Source organism: Meleagris gallopavo, chromosome Z (assembly GCF_905368555.1).
Source record: "Meleagris gallopavo chromosome Z, MGAL_WU_HG_1.1, whole genome shotgun sequence".
Classification (NCBI taxonomy): Eukaryota; Metazoa; Chordata; class Aves; order Galliformes; family Phasianidae; genus Meleagris; species Meleagris gallopavo.
The window spans coordinates 33,545,239-33,567,064 of NC_139435.1; the positions used below are offsets into that span (position 1 = coordinate 33,545,239).

Sequence of the window (21,826 nt, forward strand, 5' to 3'; positions counted from 1 at the left end):
TAATGTTTGTATTGTAAATGTACATTTTACTAGGGACTTGCAAAACTTGGTTGACACAAGGCAGCTCTCTCCTCTTATTATTGATTATTATTATTATTATTATTATTATTACTCAGAAAAGGGTCAAAAAAGAATTTCAGCTAAATTCCTTTCCTATAATATATTTTGATGAATGGCCCTGATCTGGTTTGTTTTAGATAGCTACCACCCACATTGTTTTGTGAGATCAAGTATCTTCTGTTCTTCTAGACCAGAAGACAACAGTTTTTATTTAAGGAGATTTTGGAAAGAAGCTGATCAGTTCCAAGATCTGAGAGTGGATGTTTTTTGCTTGTGTTTGATAGACATATTCCTCCCCTGCTTTCACTCTTATCACTGTCAATCACAGCTGCAGCTAAGAAGTTTACATGGAACAACTGTTCAAAATTTCTGATGAGAAACTTAATTTATCTTCATTATTTAACAACAGTTTCAGCTACAGATTAAAAGCAATAATCACAATATGTGTAAAATAAGAGTACGTGAACGTGGATGAGACCCACAGCTTGAATTCTTGCTTATACATCAAGAACTCATAAAGTTATATCACTGTAAAAGCTGACTGTGAACAGAAACAGTTCATCACAGCACTAAGGCTGTATTCATCCCACTTAGCTATCAGCAGTGGACTGATACCACACTCTCAAACCTCTTATTGGCAGAGACAGTTGGTTCAGCCCAAGGATGTGATGAGTATTATTTTATGTCTTCACTGACTACCACAGTAGTAACAAAGCTACTCAAAAATCTGAACAAACTGCCTAGCAATCTAAGAACCTGTATAGTATTTCAGACTTTGGTACTAACTTGGAACTTATGAAACTTTATTCTGCCCAACTTAGGAGGTTGTATAACTTTTTATTTTGCTGATGTCTTTTTGTTTACTATTTTGTTTACTATTGCTAATCCTGCTTTGCCAAACTGGAAGACAGAGAGGATAGGCAACTTGACTGATACTACATATGAAGTAACACAGCAGAGGAGGAGGTTTCACATGCCACAGACAGATGTCCTAAGCACTGGACAATCTTTCTCAAATACACATAGCAACAGTAGCAGTAGTAGAAATTAGGCTAAAATTTAGTTACAGTAATCACAGCTCACAGCTGCAATGTAGGATTTTGAATCAATTAATTGTATTTTAAGTATAGTCTTAAGGCTTGACCTGTAAAAAAGTTAAAATCATGTAAATATGTAAAAATCCAACTAAATGTATTCATTCTCACACAAACTGAGACCTTTACCTCCTTTCTGCTTTACTCCAGGATGCTACTTCAGCCTGATGACTCCTTGCAGATTCTAGCACCCGTGGAAGCTGATGTGGGTTTCTATGCTTGCAACGCATCTAATGCTCTGGGATCTGACTCTGTGTCCATTGCTGTCACTCTAGCAGGTAATAATTCACTCAATTTACCAGTGGTCCCTGCCACTTGTGTGATGATGGACAGGAATAGTTTGCTGGGAAACAGCAAACTGGTCTGGAAGATGGGTGGGGAAAGTGAATTGACGGAGTTACATAGCTATAAAAACAAAACCCTGAGTCACAATCCAGCTTTCACAGACAGTTCATGAGATTTGTGTTTCTACAAGAGATCAATGCTTTTTCTCACTTGCTAAGTCGGAAGTGCATTCTCAGGACAGTGCTTATCCTCTTTATTCTCAATTACGAGCAGTGCATTCTGAGCTGTCCAATTTGTATGCTTTGTTTTAAACCTGTTGCTGGTCTTTTCAAGTTTGACAGACTGACCTAAGAACTTATTCAGGAAACTTGGAAAATACTAATGCTGAAGAACTAGCACCATGTCAGATCATGCCCTGTATTGTAGCAAAAACGTGACTAATGCTCTCAGTTGCTGGTTAACAAAATATTAATTTCTGTGTTTATTTCACTAGTAACAGTTCAGTTCTACTAAAGATAATTAACCTTTGTTACTTTAGATGGCAGTGCTAAGGAAACCCCACCCAAATAAAAGACAGGAGAAAATGGAAGTAGTGCATAAATCCAACTTCTAAAAAAGCAAGTAATTAGGAATTGTCAGCAGCCTCACAATCACATTGGGATTGGAGTACCAGGAACACAGCAGTAAACATGAATTAGAAGCTATTGGGTAAAGACAAAGGGATAAATGAGAGTTGCAGTTAAGGACTGTGACAAAACAGATTGCAAAGAAGCAAGATTCTACTTGTCACAAAGACAAAAGGAAACATATTAGGAATGCTAGAAAGCTAACTGACTTTTCATACCTCCCCATTTCATTGTGCCCACTCCAGAATGGGAAAGCAGTTGGAGGTCTCCACTGTATATATACATATGTTTTTTTACACCAAACACAGAATTTCAAACTGGACAAACATGAAGAAAATCTAAGAATGCAGCTACAGATAGCACTGAAGTTCTCACAATTAGTAAACCAACCAGAAAGAGGCTGCCTTCTGTCCCATAGAAGGAAAACATCAGAATCACTCAAGGCAGAAAAGGGAGAGGTATTTATTACATATAGACAAAACAGGAAACTGATCTTTTTGCACTATTGCAGATCAGGAATAGCTTTGTTGAAGCCAGTACAGGAGGGCATTGGTGCTGCTCCTAAGGTACTGCAGTGATATATTAGGAGCAAGTGAACAACAATTTCTTTTTCAACCTTGATGATTCTATGATTCTATGTTTCATCTGAAAGTACAGCACTGAGATGAAGACACCCCAACCCTATACCATTTAAAGCAGTGTTGTCATACTATGCCCATTCTGCCAACATATAATCATAGAATCACAGAATGACCAAAATTAAATAAGAACCTCCAAGATCATCCAGTCCAACTGTTCACATATCACCAATATTTCCCACTGAACCATGTCCCTCAGTACAGCATCTAAATGATTCTTGAATACCTCCAATGTCAGTGACTCCACCACCTCTCTGCGAAGCCCATTCCAGCACCTGACACTCTTTTGCATAAGAAGTTTTTCCTAACATCTCCTCTGGTGCAGCTTGAGGCTATTCCCTTTAGTCCTATCATAGTTCCATGGCAGTAGAAGCTGACCCCCACCTCACCACAACCTCTCTTCAGGTAGTTGTAGAGAGCAGTGTCACCCCTGAGCCTCCTCTCCTCCAGACTAAACAATCACAGCTCCCTCAGTTGCTTCTCATAAAGTTTATGCTCCAGATTCTTCACCAACTTCATTGCCCTGCTCTGAACACACTTCAGGGCCTCAGTGTCTTTTTTGAAGTGAGAGGCCCAAAACTGAATGCAGTACTCAAGGTACAGCCTCACCAGGGCTGAGTTCAGAGGGATGATCACTTCCCTCATCCTGCTGGCAGCACTGTTTCTGATACAAGCCAGGATGCCATTGGATTTCTTGGCCACCTGGGCACGCTGCTGGCTCGTGTTCAGCCAACACCCCCAGGTACATTTCTTCTACACAGTCTTCCAGCAACTCTGCCCCAAGCCTGTAGTATTGCATGGGCTGTTGTGGCATGTATGCAGAACCCAGCACTTGGTCCTATTGAACTTCAAACCATTGACTCCAGCCCAGCTGTCCAGCCTGTCCAGATCCCTCTTCAGGGCCTTCCTACTCCCAGGCAGATCAGTACTTCCAGACAACTTGGTGTCAAGTCTTGTCTTGCCTACAGAGCATTTTGGCTGGCAGACAGGGCTGTCTTAAGTATACCACCTCTACTACTATATTCCCTTCTCTCTAAGGTAAACCTGAGTGTTTCTGAACTGTTTTGTGTCAGTGGCATGCCTCTACAATGCCCTTTCAGTATAAGTTGCAGACGATCACTACAACTGCTGACGGTACATGGTTCCATGGCTAACTTCATACAGACAGGCACAATAGTGTGGGAAAGTCTTGACCCACTTGTTCACAGTCATCAATTTTGGAAGCGCACTGAAAACAGTCTGAATGGTTTGTTGCATATGAAGCAAGTATCTTTGTTGAAGATAAATAGTGATTAAAACATTCACTAACAGCTTTAGATAAAGCAAAACTGGTTGTCTGATAGAGATGAGCTTTCTCAACTTATTAATATGAGAAAACTTTTCATTTATAGTCAAGTCTTCCCAATCCCACTCTTTCATTATAAGTTAAAGAAAACATGATTGATGTGTAGACAGAGCTTATGTGTTTCTCTACACCTTCTGCACTGCTAAGGGAACATTAGTCACCACTCAGGATTCTTTGTCATCCTATGTTTGGCCTTTGGCAAATGGTGATATTTTAGTTGCAGCATCAGGCAAACATCTTATTACAGTTCCGATTGTACTGATCCTTATTGATTCAGCTGGTTCTCACATGTCCACATGGCTTTAATGCTCTTCTTCCTCTGCACTATTTTTTCTCTTTTTTTTCCCTCTCTCAGAACACGTTTTTCGATGGAATTCAATGCTTTTATATTTTAAAGAGTAGATGGGCTCATACTCCAGCATTGTCCCTTATCCATTCTGCCTGTGCAACTGTTTTCATGGAGTGTACTGACCATCTGTCCTCTGTGTCCAGTATGCTGAGTCTGCTAAACTGTGGTCCTTCTTTTATACAGGAAAGCCACTGATAAAGGCATCAAGAACTACTGTGATCAACACTGAATTGCCTACTGTCACTGCTGATATTGGAAGCACAGTGAAAACAATCCAGAGAACAAATGTTACCATTAGCTGCCAGGTTGCAGGTGAGAAATGACTTGGTCTTGTGTGCCATGCTTTCGGTTATGAGTTTCTATGCAGTTCTTTGCTGAATTGGTATCTCTGGGTGCAACACAAGCTGTGTTAAATCACAAAGTCTTTGTAGGACTCAGACAAATTTCTCTGATTCCAGTAACTCATAGCATAGAGGTTGCCCTCCTTCTTAGCAATTCCATCAAGAAAGTTGTAGAAAGACTTTTAAGAAAATTAGTCTGGGAGAGAATGGCAAATCATCAGAGTTACACAGTTTATTGTGGTTGCAACAAAACAGAGTGGCCTTCTTACCTGTTGGGGGTGTTTGGGAAGAATATAGAATCAAGTCTGACCCATTTCCTCATTGATTGGACTCTTCAAGTATGCTGAGAGACCTGGCAAATGTCTAAAGACCCAGGGTCAGATCCTTATTTCATTACACTTTCAAGTATAGTACAGTCAGAAAAAGGAAAAGGAAGCAGCTTACAAAACACGAAGGGAGCCATGCTCAGTGTAGCACAAACATCTTCTGTGTATGACTGCATGAAGTTTCTTGCTTTAGTTTCTCATCTAGCATCTACTACAGATGATTGCAAATAAGCATCTGCACTACAAACACACAAATATCCTACTTTCTTTATGGCACCAAGCTGAGTGTGTGGTTGACACGGTGGAAGAAGGGATGTCATTCAGAGGGACCTCAACAGGTTGGAAAAGTGGGCCCGGGTGAACCTGATGAAGGTCAACACAGCAAAGTGCAAGGTTTTGCACTTGTACCGGAGGAATCCCAGGCATCCATACAGACTGGAAGGAGCAGTCCTTGAGAGCAGTTCTGCAGAGAAGGACCTGGGGGTCCTGATGGATGAAAAGCTTAACATGAGCCAGCAGTGTGCTCTTGCAGCTCAGAAAGCAAATGGTATCCTGGGCTCCATCAGAAGAGGGGTGGCCAGCAGGGACAGGGCAGTGATTGTCCCCTTCTACTCTGCTTTTGTGAGGCCCCCTCTGGAGAACTGTGTCCAGGTCTGGAGCCCCCAGTACAAGACTCTGCTCATAAATGCTCCAGACTGATTTCAGCATTCAGTCTGATTTCCATTTTCTTTCAAGGAAGAAGAAAATTAAAGTAGTGTAAACAGTTTCCCTCAGCCTGTTTCCCACCCGTGTATAATGGAAGGGGCCAGGAAACTTCCACAAGGTCACAGTCTTCATGGCAAAGCCAAGAATAGAACTTGTATTCCCTGTCTCCCAGTTGGATGTCTTGTTTTTCACTAATTAAACTAATTTCTCTTAAATACTTAGCAGTATGATTCATAATTATGTACCATAGGCAAAGATCTTTTTGCCACTCTTTTTCCTGGTAATTAATGATAGAACACATGCAAACACCACAAAGCTGGGTCATGGGAGGTTCAGACTGGATGTTAAGAAAAATTTTTTTCCCTTGAAGATGGTCAGACACTGGAACAGGATTCCTAGAAAGGTGACTGAGGACCTTTGCCTGTCAATGTTAAGAGGCATTCGGATAGTGCCCTAAATAGCATGCTTTAACTGTTGGTTAGCCCCTGAAATAGTCAGGAAAGTAGGTGGCTGATCTACATAGGTCATTTCCAACTGAATTCTGATTTAATTCTGTTCTGTTCTTCTCTACTCTACTCCACTCCACTCTTCTCCAGTCTACTCTAATAAGAATTGATTGGCTGTTTGCAGCCAAAGGGTTGTGTTCAATGGTTCTGTGTCAGGATGGAGGCCGGTTACAAGCAGTGTCCCTCAGGAGTTGGTCTTAGGACCAACATCTTCAACATCTTCATCAATGACACACATAATGGCATCGAGTGCACCCTCAGCAGGTTTGCAGATGACATCAAGCTGAGCGATGCAGTCAATACATTGGAAGGAAAGGAAGCCATCCAGAGAGACAGGCTGGAGAAGTGGGCCCATGAGAGACTAATAAGATTCAACAAGGCCAAGTGCAGAATGCTGCACTTAGGCCAGAGCAATCCCAGGTACTTATACAAACTGGGAGAGATCTGCTTGATCTGCTTGAGAGCAGGGTTGCGGAGAAGGACTTGGGAGTCCTGGTGGACGAGAAGCTGGACATGAGCCAGCAGTGTGTGCTTGCAGCCTGAAGGCCAACTATGTTCTGGGCTGCATTAAAAAAGAGATGGTCAGCAGGGAAACGGAGGTGATTGTCCCCATCTACTCAGCTCTTGTGAGGCCCCATCTGGAGTACTGCGTTCAGGCCTGGGGCCCCAGCACAAGAAAGACATGGAGCTCTTGGAACGGAACCAGAGGAGGGCCACTAAAATGATCAGAAAAACTGGAGCACTTCTCCTATGAAGAAAGGTTGAGAGAAGTGGGCTTGTTTAGCTTGGAGAAGAGAAGGCTCCAGGGAGACCTCATTGCGGCCTTCCAATACTTAGAGTGTATAAATGGGAGGGGGGACGGCTGCTTACGAGGGTGGATAGTGATAGGACAAGGGGAATGGTTTAAACTGAGAGAGGGGAGGCTTAGGTCAGATATTAGGAGGAAGTTTTTCACACAGAGGGTGGTGACGCACTGGAACAGGTTGCCCAAAGAGGTTGTGGATGCCCCATCCCTGGAGGCATTCCAAGGCCAGGCTGGATGTGGCTCTGGGCAGCCTGGTCTAGTGGTTGGGTGGTTGGTGACCCTGCACACAGCATGGAGGTTGAAACAAGATGATCATTGTGGTCCTTTTCAACCCAGGCCATTCTATGATTCTATTATGCTATTATTCTGTTATTTTGTTTAATGCTTTTTCTTGAGATCTCTGCATGGCCACTTTCACTGAGAACGAGCTTTACCAGAGTGCAGGAAAAATCTTGTATTGCTCTTTAACTTCTTATGAATGGCATAAGCATTGTCAAAATCTATGGTCTGGACTGAGATCTATAGATATTAGTTGTAAGTCAAGGGAAAGCAAAATTATCAGATTAATTTTCCTCTGATCTGAATTATCTTGGACTTAAACTTTTCTCTCGTTATATAAGGAAAACGGTGTAGTTTTCTCCAAGCTTGAAAAATCAGTCTTGTTTCATTTATCATGACTTTGCCACTTCACCTATGAAGGTGAAATGTTATTTTTAAAACCTAACTCAGTGATATCTTGAGGTCCCTTCTAACTCCTGCTATTCTGTCATAAGAGATTGCGATTAAGGTCAGACTTCTCCAAAACTCAGGCTCTAACAGTGCACCCATCAGAGTTGTCATACAGGCAACTCTGCAGCTGCCTGACTTCCAGCTTTAGAATTTTCCCTAGTTTTCATAAAAGCAACTGACTTACTGGAGTAACTCAAATGCAATTGCCAGTCTTACTTCCAGATAAGATGCAGGAGCAATTTGGATCATACCAGTGTCACTAGGAAGCTTTTTGTTGACTTCAACACTTAAAACATGGAGATACTCTCTTGGATACCAGAAACTTCAATCAGCCAGGCCCTAGTTGTTATTGACAATGGAATTAGATGTGAAAAGAGAATTTTGTTTAAAAAAATCTTACTCTTAGGGCATTTCTCCATGGTACCCTTCAAGCCATAAAACTTCTAATAGAGGCACAAATCTGTAAAGTGTTATGTATCATTAGCTTTGTTGAGTCAGAACAGATTTTCAAGAGTGATTTAAAATCCTTCTCTGTGTATCCTTCAGGTTTTTCATCTCTCCTATTTCTTCTGTGTTTCATCTATATGCTGGAAGCTGTATTTTTCCAGTTCTTTCCTTGCTTTATGGTCCATATTTGTTCCTCAGCTGTACTAGAATCTAGTATATGTCATAATAAAACAAGTTATCACTGCTAGATCATTGTGTCATTATTCCTTTCCTCAGAAGGTCATGTTTTAGCAAAATCATCCTGATTGATATGCATGTTTCTACTTGATGCATACTCGAGGTAGCCTTTGTTGTGCTATATGTGTGTACAGTGATGGAAGGAAAAGCTGAAGAAAAATAAATATTGGGAAATTATTAACTGTGTAATATCTTACTTGCCCAGCAAAGTGAGCCTTGTTTCCATCTGGCATCTCTCAGGCTTTCAGTCTCTGTGATTATTTCTGCAAAGCAGATGCACTCAGCCTTCTGTCCTCTCTTGTTTACCATTACCCAGAAAAAATGATTGAAATGCTCTTGCTACCCCTTGTGGCAATGCACTGTAAAAATGTATTTGCTTGTGCCTTTGCTGGCTGTCTCCAATTCTTGTCTTGAAATATTTGAGGCTTATGTGTTATCAGAGATGGAAGCACAATGGAAAATGAGTCTGCTGCTCCCTGACACAAAGGGCAATTCTTAAATTCTTTAAACCACACTGTAGGAAGATGATACAGGTTGATTTCAAGTCATCTTTGTTTAGCATAGGAGCTTCACATTAAATACAGAGTAAGAAAACCCTTTGTACTTTGGCAATCAGAGAAGGGTTATTTTAGAGGTGGTAGACATCATGTAAGTATAATGCATCTTTCATGAACTGGACAGAAATACATTGGTCTTTACTCTTAACCCCTTTTGGTTCTTCTAGAGTAGTAAATTCAGGAAGAATTTGCCTTTCTGGATTAAGATTATCTGAGTGGCTGTCTCTCAGATTAATTTTTCTGTCTTTCTGACTTGATTTATTTACTTTAAGTCTCTGCTCCTGAGGACTGTAATCTTGAGTTTTCATTGTCCCTTTCCCTCCTACTTTACACCTCATAGCACTCCTCATCCCCCTTGTTTTTCCACTTACTTTCCTTTATTTTCAAGCACATAAAATCCAAGCACCCAAATCTTCAAGTTGGAAAAAAAGAAAGAAAAGTCTGGGTTGAACTGAAGAAATCTTAGTTTTATAAACCTGGTACTGATTCTTTATACTTCCATGCCAAAGTTTGTCAACAGTCATAATATGAAACTGTGTCCCATAACAAGTCAAACTGCAAGAAAAAGTGATTCATCCCTTCTCCAGTATGGCACTGAGGGGAGGAGTGCTGGGATGTGAGTGTTTTTCTAACTCGGGCTGCAGAACTAGAAGAGTCTCCATTTTCTTTCCTTGTCTCTCTAGAACACACGTCTTAAACTTCCTGTGCATGCAGTGGAAACACAATAAACACATGGGCTTGAAAAAAACTCAAGGTTTGGTTATCAAGGTTTGTTTGCTATCTAGCTGTTGTCTGAACTCCCCTATGGACTCTGCCTGGATGTTCTGGAATAAATCAGAGCATGATTTTAAGTGGTGGTCGGCCCACCCATGCCACATAGGTCAAAGAGTAGCAACCAGATGGAGAGCTGTGTTCTGGTCCTGTCCCAGCTGAGAGTTCAGAAACAGGCCAACAGACCAGCCTTTTTAAAAAGTTGTGTTACAGAACCATAAACAAGGGTAAGCATTTGGAAAACTGCATCACAGACAAAAATGATTAATACCTTTGAAGAGTCCGGATTAGTTTGTGTTATGCACCCTCAGACAAAGGTGAGAAAAATTCTGCAGTTTTTTACAACCTATTTCCTGCTACTTTCTGAATGTGGATGAGACTATCTGCCCTTCAGACCTTCCTGACTGCCAAGCGTAGATGTACTCATTCCAGATGTCTTGGCAGAGTTCACAGGTAATTCTGGGAGAGGTGGAAAAAAGGTCGGAATGCTTTGATGTGGAAGAACAGGGAAAACCTCTCTTTCCCATTTCCATCTGCACATGCTTAGTGAGGAGCCTCCAATCATCCAGTCACTACAAATGCGGACAATGAGTGTCATTCATAGTGAACACAGACAAAAGTATTCCTGGTGCCAGACCCAGTGCCAGAGTGACAGAACTGACAAACAGATTGGCTTTTGATTTGTGATGTGGATGTACAATCAGTAAGCTACTGGCGGTGCACAGAAGAATCTGTTGCTGTAAATAAGGCAGGAAAAGATTTAGGTGGGCAACATATACTTAAGAATAGCTGCCTGTAAGCATGCCCTTACTCTACAGTAAACACAAATAAACTATACATTCATGTATAAGAGGTTAAGTACCTCCTACTTATGGAAGATGCAGCAAATGGGAAACTGCTCCAGCAGTTAACAGGATTAGTTATATGCTGCTCCTCACAGCCATAAGGTAAATGTTTCTTCCCAGGCACTACTCCACACATCTATCCCAGCTACTAAAAATTTCCAGTTCTATTCTTGTAAACCAGTTGTTTACACTGAATTACCCAATCTAGTACGCATGTAAGTTGAGGCAGCTATCCCTATACCAAGGAAATACTTTTCACTTCAAGACCAGCAGTCTTGCTAGCTTGTATCAGAGTACTTTCCTCCAAGAGGGTCCCCAATAGAGATGAGCCTTAGATCAAAGCACATTAAAGAAAGCAGTTTTTCCTGTAGTGGGTTATGAATCTGCAAAAATCTGTTGTCTGGACACTCCTGGCTAGATCAGTTAAACTGCATTTCTGAAGATGTAAATGCTAATTGTTTGCCTTAGTTCAGAAAGGAAGATTGGAAGAATTCACAGAAGAGCAATCTATGGAGGGTTCCTAAATGCACAGAAATGCCTTCTGGCTGAGAAAGTTCCTAACCAGAAAGTAATTGGAGGCTGGAAGAGCAATAGCAGGAAGCATTGTGTATACTCGTCCTGCTCTTAGTCTTCCTGAGGCACTAGCTTATGTCTGCTGTTGGAGACAGGATACTAGCTAGATACTAGGCTTTGTTATCATCCAATACTGACTTACTTTTAAGAGTGATGAGTTCAGAGTTTACTTCTACAGCTTTAGAGTATTAAAAATGAAGATAATGATGAAGTTGACTAGACAGTTCTGAGCTGCAAAAAATGTCAGATGAAAGTCATGTTAAAAGCTTATTTTAATGGCTCTATTTTAAACATTTTGACTGTATGACACTTCAGCAACCTCTGTGTCTTACATGTATTATGTGTTGTTTTTCCAGGTGTTCCTGAAGCGGAAGTTACTTGGTTTAAAAATAAGGTCAAGCTGTCCCCTGCTCACCACCTGCACGACGGCTTGCTGCTAATTGCAAATGTTTCTCTGTCGGATCAGGGGTTATATTCCTGCAGGGCAGCCAATCTACGTGGGGAGGTAACTGAAAGCTCCCAGCTGTTGGTTCTTGGTAAGTACAGGGTATTTTGCTTGTGAAGCTCTAGGAATATAGCTGATGGCCTAATTAGCCTTCTGAATTAATCAGAGGACGTGAAAAGAGGGAATGACATAGCAGCAAGATGTCTCAGGCTAAGGATTACCCTTTCCAGGGCGGAGATATTCAGTTTCATTATTTCACACATTGATGGTGAAGAAAATGACTTATTAATTAAGTGACTCTCTTGAAATGAGAATGACACGGCTTTTTTTGCTGTGAAGTGTTCTGCTTCACTGAGCAGCATTTCTTGTACATAGCTGTGTGGTACTGACCCATTTTATACCAAACAGGTGCATAAACACAGTGCACTTTTGAAAAGCGCTTCCCAAGTTCAGTAAATGGTGAAGTTTACTTTTTCTTGAGTTTCTAAATAACAAGCATAAAGCCATTCTTCATGATTTGAAAAGACAATGTCAGCTGTGAGATATGGGTAGAAGTGTTACCTGGTAGTAACTGAGTGTGTGGGAAAGGGCTTTCCTTTCCTAGTAACTCATCTGTTTCATTTCTCCCTGACTGCCAGATGAATGATCCAACCAGACATGTAAATGCATACATTTGATGAACATTTCACAGTGAAGTAACAAACTCTGAAACCTACTCCATGCTACCATTACAAAATCATTAAAGCATCCAGTGCAGCTCTTGTCTTTTGTGACTAGAGTGAGCATGGGTCTTACAGATGACGTAGCTTACAGTTTTAAAGTAAGTTTTCTGACAGTTTCACAGGTAACAGTAAAACTCCTTTAATTCCTCCTTTTAAATACTCCTGGTATTCATAGGATATCACTATGAATCCAGACTGGCTCTAAAAACTCAGACTGAAAAATTCTGGAAAAAAAAAAGTCAGCTAGGTTTCAGATTATAAATCAGAATTCCTATATGAATTAAATTAAATACTTTTCTAATCTTTATAAATGTCATGGTTTTTAAAGATGCAGAGTTACTGTGAGTTATGCAACCTGCTTATGCTTTCAGGTAAATCACATTTTTAGTTTCTTGATGGAAAGAAATTGTTCAGATATCCACAACTCATAATTCTGATGTTGAATGTGCTCAGTAGAAATCTGCTCAGTTTGTGCTGTGGTCTTGTTGAAAGCAGTGAAGCCATTATTCACTTAAATATTCTGTAATTTCTATGACAAAAAGAATTGGGAATTGTAGGCAACATGGTCATTTTTTTGAGTAGTGTTATAACTAGTAGAATGACAAAATCCTGCAATTCTCAGTGTAGAGTGATCCTCTTGAGCTCTTTGAGCTCTTAGTCCTTTGGAGCTCTGCCTAAGTATACCACAGGATTTGGTAGGGTTCTAACTGTATTTAATCAAGGCTTGATCCAGTTTATAGCAGACATTAAAAAGTTTTGCACTGGCTGCCATGGACATTTATGTGGTTTCTATTCTGCATAAATATGCTCTTTCTTCCAAACTGCTGTATCTCCTGGTACGCTCATTACATTTGAAAAAGGACAGTCAAACAGAATGCAGTGATAGCCTTTAGACAGATTTTTTTCTTGTTTTGTGGTCATATTGATCAAGATGCAATTTTAATACTTTCTCTTGTGTTTTACGTAATATCAGGTAAAGCACGTATTTAGTAGTTGGCCAAAGTTGCTTTTTGCTATTTGAAATAATGTTGCAGCATGGCCACTAGCACAGCAGTCTGTAGTGGCGGTTTTTTCTCATGTCCTTAAGATGTTTTCTGCTATGGTGTTGCTCATCACTTCAGTATCCTAATCTGTTACCAGAGCCTCCACGACCCCTTCCTTACCTAGAAAATTTGACAGCAGTGCTTTCCAGCATTGGGACCAACCTTCCTTCAGTGTTGACCTCTCCTTCAGGAACAAAAATGACTATCAGTCCAGGGAGCTCTGCTCTAATAGGTAAGCTTTAAGGTTATTTTTTTGTTTAGATTAAAGAAGGCTTTTTTTTTGTTACAGGATTAGATTATCTATGCAACCTGCTGGCTGTCTGGCCATGGAGTCCATCGGCAGTCATAATCATTGCCAACTTGTTTCACAACTCAGAAAGTCTTTGTTTAAAATTCATTTTAAAATGGCAGTCCTCTTATTAGTGTTATCCCCCAAAGCTGCCTGCAAAATAAGGTCTCCACTGTGCCGTACTTAATAACATTCTGTAAGAAGAATCTGATCTGAGGGGCTGGCAATCTTGTTCAACACAGGACATGGAAAACTGATCTATCAGTTGATCTAAGAGAATAAATTTTTGTGGTTCTAATTTTCTTTCTGCATCTGTGCACTGTGTTTTCAGTCTGTCTGCTATTCATACTCTGTATTATTGTATGTCCTTCTTTTCCAGAGCATTATCTGGAGCTTTGTTTTTTCTCTTACAAATTCTTTTACGTCCAGTTCGTTTTATTCCTCTTTGTTATACCACCTAACCCATGTGTGCGCAGAGCCATATAAGGAAGTTATCCCTGGTGAAATGTTTTTCTTGTTTTCTCCATTTTATTCTGCCTTCCGCATAGCTTTCTCATCCCTGTCTCCATGATAAGTTCAGTAAACTCTTTTCATATCAATGGACACAGTTTGTTTGCAAAGAGAATCTTATCCTCTTTTAAAGTTCAGAGCATGTTTATTTTAAAATTTATTTTGTCCCACTGATCTTCAGCCCCTGCTGTCAGGCTCAGACAAGCAAAGAGCTTCTCCAATAGCTTTATTAATACATATTCTGAAATCTTCTCAAATCCTGTGGTTTCAGTACAATCTTCTACTTTTTGAGATAAGAGTACAAGTCCTCCAGCAAAGGATCTGTAGCTGACTTCACTGTTTAAAGCTCTGATATCTGCACTTTCCCAGCCATCTTAACTAACGTTTAGTAGCAATTTTAAGATTTTCTTTTCACAGTAGAGGCTTTCTATTTATGTTTTCAGTTTTGTAATATTTACTTTTCCCCACTGCTGACATCTGCATACATTTGCAATAGCTTTTAGTGTACAGCTCTGGATTACATTTCTACATGTACAAAAACTGCAGCAAAATAGCCCTTATTGGGGGGAATATCTGAAGTTATTAGCACTGAATAAAGCAATTTGATTAAGTTTTATTGTATTCGTTATTTTAAAACTGGGTCCTATTCCCGTTTCACCCATTTCCTCTCACATTTGCAGAGAAATCTTTAGTAGTTGTAGGGATTTTTTACTGTTTGAAAGCTGTGCTTGAACTGCCAAGGGTATTCTGCACTGCCTGTACATAACCTCTACACTGATTTCATTTGTCCATGTTGCCCTTTACCCCACCCTTCTGCTTCAGAGGCAAAAGACTCCATGAATCTTAATAGCAAGATAGCTAGCTAATTTCCTTCTCAATGCCTATCTCTCACCTTCATTAGAGTTTTACTGAGCTGAATTTAAGGCTTATATTATTAAAACCTGGTGAAAGTTCCTGAGAGATTTTTTCTGTTGAAAAACTCAGCATGGAGTGAGCTATCCAATCAGAAAGCTCCAGACTAGTGTGCTGTGCCAAGTTATATCATCAAAACAAGGCCATGTCTGAGGAGGCCAGCTCTTCATTTCCATTTACTAGAAGGGTACACTCTCCTTCACTTGTCTCTTCTGCCCAATGTATCTAAAGAATTTCGTCTTGTTTTTCACATCTCTTGCCAAGTTCAATTCTAGCTGCGCCTTGGCTTTCTGACTCCATCCCTGCGTACCCAGACTGCATCCCTGTATTCTTCCTAGGCCAACAATCTCCTCTTCCACTGCTAATACTTTTCCTTCTTATTCTCAATCGGACAAGCAGAGCCACGCAATGACGTGCTGGTATCTGCTTTCTGTGTCTGATTTCTTATTCTGGCGAATGGAGAGCTCTTGAACTCTCAGAAAAATGTCCTTAAAGTGCTGCCAGCTCTATTCTCTTCCTTTGTTCCAAAGGACAGTTTCCCAGATCTCTTCTAACAATTCCTTAAAAAGATAAGGGTTTTTTCTCCTGCAGTTTAGAGTCCTGACTCCACTCTTTGCCTAGCCCACATTTCTCAAGATCACAAACTCATCCAGGACATGCAGCCCAGGCTTCTTAATTTCTTTTACGATCTCTTCCACACTGGTGTGCACCAGGTCCAGCAGTGCTTCACTTCTATTGGGTCTGTCCAAAACCTGAACCAGAAAGTTGTCATCAGTGGACAACAGGAGTCTCAAGAACTACTTACAGCTTATCATATTGTTTTCCCAGCAAGTATCCAGATGGTTGAGATCCCCCATCAGGATGAAAGCCCGAGAGCATGATGCCTCTTGCAGCTGAAGCAAGAAGGCTTCATCAGCAGGCTCCCCTTGATCAGCCAGCCTGTAGTAGGCTCTGACCACTAGCTGTCCTTTTTTGATCCTGTCCCTAATTTTAACACACAAGCTCTCTATCTGTTCATGACTGTTTCTCAGGGGCAGCTCTTCCAAGTCTATCCGCTTCTTAACGTAAAGAGTAACTCCCTCACCTCTCCTACCTTGCCTGTCTCACCTGTAAAGCTCACAGCCCTCAGTCATGGTATTCCAGTTATGCAAATCATGCCACCATGTTTACATGACAGCAATAAACTGTAGTTCTCCAATTGCACCATGGTTTCCAATTTACCTTTCTTATTTCCCATACTGCATGCATTGGTATAGAGGCACTTCAGTTGGGCTTTTGGCAGCATTACCATCTTTGAGAAGCCCTCCCAAAATCCTCTGGAAAAAAATTTGCGGTTTTCCACCACTGCATCTTAAAGCAACAGTGCTCACCAACTCTTCTCTGTTACTCAGCAGTACATCCCCTTCCTCTGTCAGATCAATTTTAAACTCCTGGTGATGATCCCTATGTCTCACTCCAATTTATAGGAGGGAGATGAGGTTCTTTTAATATTATATACCCGGTGTGAGATTAAGAAACAACAGTTCAAATGTTGGTCCGACCAGTTTATTATAAATCTTAATTAGGGAGATGGGAAAAGGGAGGACGGGCACTATTATGAATTAGGGTAATGGGAAGGGAAGGAGGGTGATAGAAAAGATAGGAAAGAAGAAGCAAGAAGTCTTTGTAGGCAGCAAGAGGGAGATAGTCACCACCATGGATCCAGCGGTGGTTCGTAGTTCAGTCATTGATCTTCAGTAGTGGTGGATCATCGGGCATTGTTGTTCTGTTGATGATGACGACAGCGACGGCAATAACGATGACAGTGACCATGGTGATGATGGCACCTTTTCAATGCTTTCAAAGTGGTCGAGTCAGCTCTCCTTGGAGTGGCAGCTTCTGGCTCTGGAATCTCAGCAGAAACTCCTTTGTTCCCACCTTCTGGGTCTTGCCAACAGATAAGAGGGAGCATGGATGCCCATCCGCATCCTGTTTTTCACAGGACACGATGATATCATTCCCCAATTTTCCCATACCAAGCTGGAGCTATTTAGTCACAGGCCAGATCTTCCGCCAGTAAGCACTCCTGAGCACTCTCTTCCCAAGGCAAGCAGCTCTGGAGGAAAGGGCTTTCAAATGTTCCTAAAGTGATGTCGATTGTCACAGGATAGCACCCATCATTTGGCTCCTCAACAAATCAGTCAGAGTCTTATCACAAGAAATACCTCAGGAAGCAAGCTTTGAGCCAAAAAACAAAGAAAGATTCTCACACCCTGACAGCTTGCTGCCTAGTATATTCATCATAAGATGCAGCAGGTTGAGGGCCCCTGCTTGCACCTTGTTCCTCTAACTTAGCTATGCTATCCCACACCTTGTCACAGGCAGGTTTGCTATCACTCCCTTCCCCCTTCAAACCCTGTTTGAAGCCCTATCAATGAGCCCAGACTGCTCCTGGGCCAGAATTCTTTTCCCCCTATGACCTTGGTGGATCCCATCAGCAGCCATCAGCCCAGGTGCTGAGTAAATCGCCCCACAGTTGAAAAAGCCAAAATTGCTGTGGAGGCACCAGTCTCAGCCATGTATTTATCAGATGGGTTTTCCTGGTCCTCTCAGTATCCCTTCCTGCCACTGAAGGGATTGAAGAAAATACGACCTGTACTCCATCCACCAACTGCTCAGTCTCATGAAGTCCTTTGTGATAGCCCTCAGACTTCTCTCAGTGACTTCATTGCTGCCACCCTGAACTATCAGTAAGGGACAAGAATCACAGGGGCAAACCAAACTAAGGAGTCTTCTGGTAATGTTCCTCACCCGGGCACCAGGGAGGGAGCGTTCTTCTCTACTGGTAGAGTCTGACCAGCATGTAGGGGCCCTTTGTTCCTCTCAGAAGGAGTTATCCTTCTTTCCTTTTTGGCAGAGGCAGTCTTGAGGTGTGGAGATGACTGCCTCGTCCTAGATAATCTCCTGGGTGGATCTTCCACCACATCGTCACTTACTTGTTCCTTGAGTTCCAGAGCCCCACATGTATGTGCACCTCAAAAGGCAAGGTAGGCAGGGAGGCAGTTTTCCTGTGATGACAAGATGCTACCATTATGTAAACTCTTAGCCTTTGTTCTGTTCTTATTCTTTGGATAAAATGAATGTGTTGCCAGGTCCTAGTACACAATGGCTATTCTAATGAGTATGAGGATATGACTGAACCTACAAGAAAAAGCCAAGACATTTAATTGAGAAACAGCTTCTAATCCCTTTTTTTGCCTAGGCTCCTTGGAATCTGAGCTGTGCTTTTGTACCTCTGAATAGGAGCAGTAACATTTCTCTACCTTACAGAGACATTAGGAGGTGAAAATACCAAAAGATACTGATCCTGTCAGCTCTTCCAATACTGGGAACGTATAGTTTTCACATTCCCCATGTTGTCATCCACAGCATATTTTTCTAGGATAAGCTGTATCTATCCAAACTGGAAAAAATCTATGTCCCTATGATTAGGATATGTTGAAAATAACAGTGAAGTTGGATGATAAAGTTACTTTTTTTATGAACCAAAAAGTATAATCAACTGTAAAAAAGGAAATACTTTCATTCGTTGTGTTCTCCTTGGTAACTTACATACCAAATCTGCTCAGTGCACAAATCAGGACACAGCTTTACTAACTGCCAGCACTGCAAATACAGTCTTGAAAAGCAGATTTCTTTCTGGTTTTATGCATTATCCCCAGTGACCAGACAGTTAACTATTATTTCACTGCTGTTTCAGAAGGCAGAAAAGCTGGACTACAAATTCTTGTCTTGCAAATATCTACACTACTTAGCAGTGAAGCTATTCTTAAAACAAAAGCTACCTCTTACTTAAAAAATACAGAGATTCCAGTCACCAGGAACAGTATTTCCTTCTCATTTTCCTTTTCCAACAATAGTCTATTTATCCTATTTTCTAGCAGTGTTACTTACAAGCTCATAAAAGGCCCAAGAAAGCAGAATAATTTTAGTAGCCATCTTACTTTCAACAGCCAGATTTTTATTATGAATAAATGGCTTACTCTGAAAGGACCAACTGCATTAGAGATAAGGCATGAAGTTCAGGAGGATTTTCAGTCTGGTCCTCTAGATTCTGTGCTGAACAGAATTGACATAAAACAGGCACATGTGGCCTGAAAAGAACATAAGCATGTTGTCCATACATGCATAGATGAGATCAGGAAAGCCAAAGCACAGATGGAAGTGCACTTGGAAAGGAATGTGAAAAATAACAATAGGGGATTCTACAGGTACATTGCTCAGAAGAGAAAGGCAAAAGAGAATGAACCCTGTACAATAAATTACAAATGAGAACTGGCAACAACAGATGTAAAGAAGGCTGAGGTACTCAACAAGTTCTTTGTCTCAGTCTTCACTGACAGCCAGGCTTCCCACATCTTACATCCCTGAACATCTGGGTGGGAGGTAGGTAAGCAAACTCCTTCACACTGTAAGAGCAGAACAAGTCAGAGACCACTTCATTAAACTAAACATGTCTTGGGGCTAAACTAAATGTCTATGAGTCCTGATGACAGGCATCCTTGGGTCCCGAAGTGATGAGCTTGAGTTTGGCTTATGTGGTTGCCAAGACACTCTCCGTATTCAAACATCACAGCTGTCAGGCAAAGTCCCTTGTGTCTAGGAAAAGGGAAACATCACTCCCACTTTGAAGAAAGGGAGTAAGGAAGACACAGGGATCTATAGCTGGGTGACCCTCACCCTGGTGCCTGGAAGATCATGGAACAGATCCTTCAGGAAGGTGTTCTAATGCACGCACGTAAGGTGACGAGGTGATCTGAGACAGACAGCGCTACTTCACTGAGGGCAGTGCCTGACCAATCTTGTGGCCTTTTATGATGGAGCGATAGTAGCATGCAGGCTCTTGTTCATAGCTGGAGAAAATTCATAGCTAATTGTGCTGACTATGTAGACAAATAGTTTTTTGTAGCTGAGAATGTACTGTGTCAAATAGTGTTATTGTTCTCTTTGTACCTACTGTAGTTTCATGGAAATAAATTGGAGGCATTATTTCAGAGTGACCTATGAATGATCCTATGATTTCGATTCTTTTGTCAGTGAACTGGCTACTTTAGAATAAGGAACAACTCAAAAAGTGCCACATTCACAGCCAAACTTTTACCACAGAGCCAAAAATGTTAGTGCTGTTATTTACAACTGTGTGTCTTGCTCTTGAGCCATAACATCTGTAAATGTAACACTGATTTTTATTCAAAATCAGTTTGAAAAGCAGTAAGTTAACCAGACTAACGTTAACTGATCTCACCAGTATGAATCTCCTGCAGTATTTTATTTTGCTTTACTCAAGCAAGAATATCTGCTTGAAACATTAGTAATTTTTCTATGCTACTTTTTCTCCATCCTCTTCCTACCTTGAACCTCTTCTAAATTTTTCTAGGTTTTTGGAATTACTGTTACAGTTGGAAATTGTATGTAGTAATCCAAAATAAATTACAGTCTGCATAAAATGTCAGTAAATAGAAAACCAATGTTTGTGCTCCCCTAAGGAAAGAGGCAGCTGCAGAAGTTGTGCAATAAGAATCAGATAAAATTATGACTATTTATGAAGTTATTATATCACAACATCATTTTTCCCTTCTCCTCTCCCTCTAATAAAGTGGATGTCGTGATTGAAAAGTGATTCTAACACTACAGGATATACTTTAGTTTATATTAGTTAGATTTCTACTGTGCTAAAGTACCACGTATATCCATGGAATAATTTGCCCAGTTAATTTTGTTCTCCACCTCCTTCCATTTTGGCGTCCATTACATTGCTTCATTACATTGTGAAAATTCCTGGGTAAGTTATATCTATATAAAGGTAATAATGAAAATGCTGCTTTCTGTGTAGCAGTCTTTCCTGTACCTATCTGTCCTCCGCTTTCTCTGCTCTGTGCTTATTACTTTTCTTGCAACACAGGAAGTTTCCTGAGCTTCTGAAATCTCAGGATGCGGCAAGTTATCAGCTCAATAAAATAGACCTTTGCAGCTTGGACTGTGCTGTTGGACTAACTGTGTTGTGCTGTCTCCTTGGTGGATTCTTTGTGCTACACTGCTGTTCCTCAGTACCCGCTCCATGTGACTCTTTTAAATGTCCTTTTTCTCCTGCAACTGTAGTTGTGCAGTTAGCCTGGAGCAGTACCAGCAGTGGATAATTTAATCTGAAGTATATTCCTTTTCAGTTGAATAAACCCATCAGTTAGTTGAGGAGGCCACTTCTGCGGGCTGTGCCCATTCTCATAGGTTTTGTTTCATCATTTACCATTTCTAATTTTTTTTTCACCCAAATTCTTAGTGCCACAAGATTCTTAATGTGTACAATTCCACTTTTCAGAGCTTTTTAGAAAACAAGCTGTTTTACTGGAGTTTGAAAACTCTTTTGCTTTTTAATGAGCCCACCGTGTAGTTGTATATTTAGGAATATTTTTACAACTTCTCTTGGGTTGGGAATGGGTCTAGCTCAATTTCTATTGAATGCAGTGTAAATTTACAATGCTATGTAAACGATATCTAATAACAGCAACATGTGTGGCACCGGGTAACTAATTTAGATGTTTTGAAAAAAGTATAAAAGCCATGTCAAATGTTTAAAGTAGTAAGATTCAACTGCTCCTTTGGAACCCTAAATGGTTATTTAAAATACCT

General features: G+C 40.8%; 1 protein-coding gene across 3 annotated transcripts in view; it reads left to right on the forward strand.

The window, feature by feature from the left end:
- Positions 1–21,826, forward strand: part of ADAMTSL1 (ADAMTS like 1) — a 396,646-nt gene that overhangs the window by 356,083 nt on the left and 18,737 nt on the right. For all 3 annotated transcript variants that reach the window (XM_085213494.1, XM_085213493.1, XM_085213495.1), the window contains 4 exons: positions 1,305–1,432; positions 4,581–4,709; positions 11,596–11,775; positions 13,547–13,681. In XM_085213494.1, the coding sequence (XP_085069620.1) occupies positions 1,305–1,432; positions 4,581–4,709; positions 11,596–11,775; positions 13,547–13,681 (572 nt within the window). The remainder of the gene's footprint in view (positions 1–1,304; positions 1,433–4,580; positions 4,710–11,595; positions 11,776–13,546; positions 13,682–21,826) is intronic.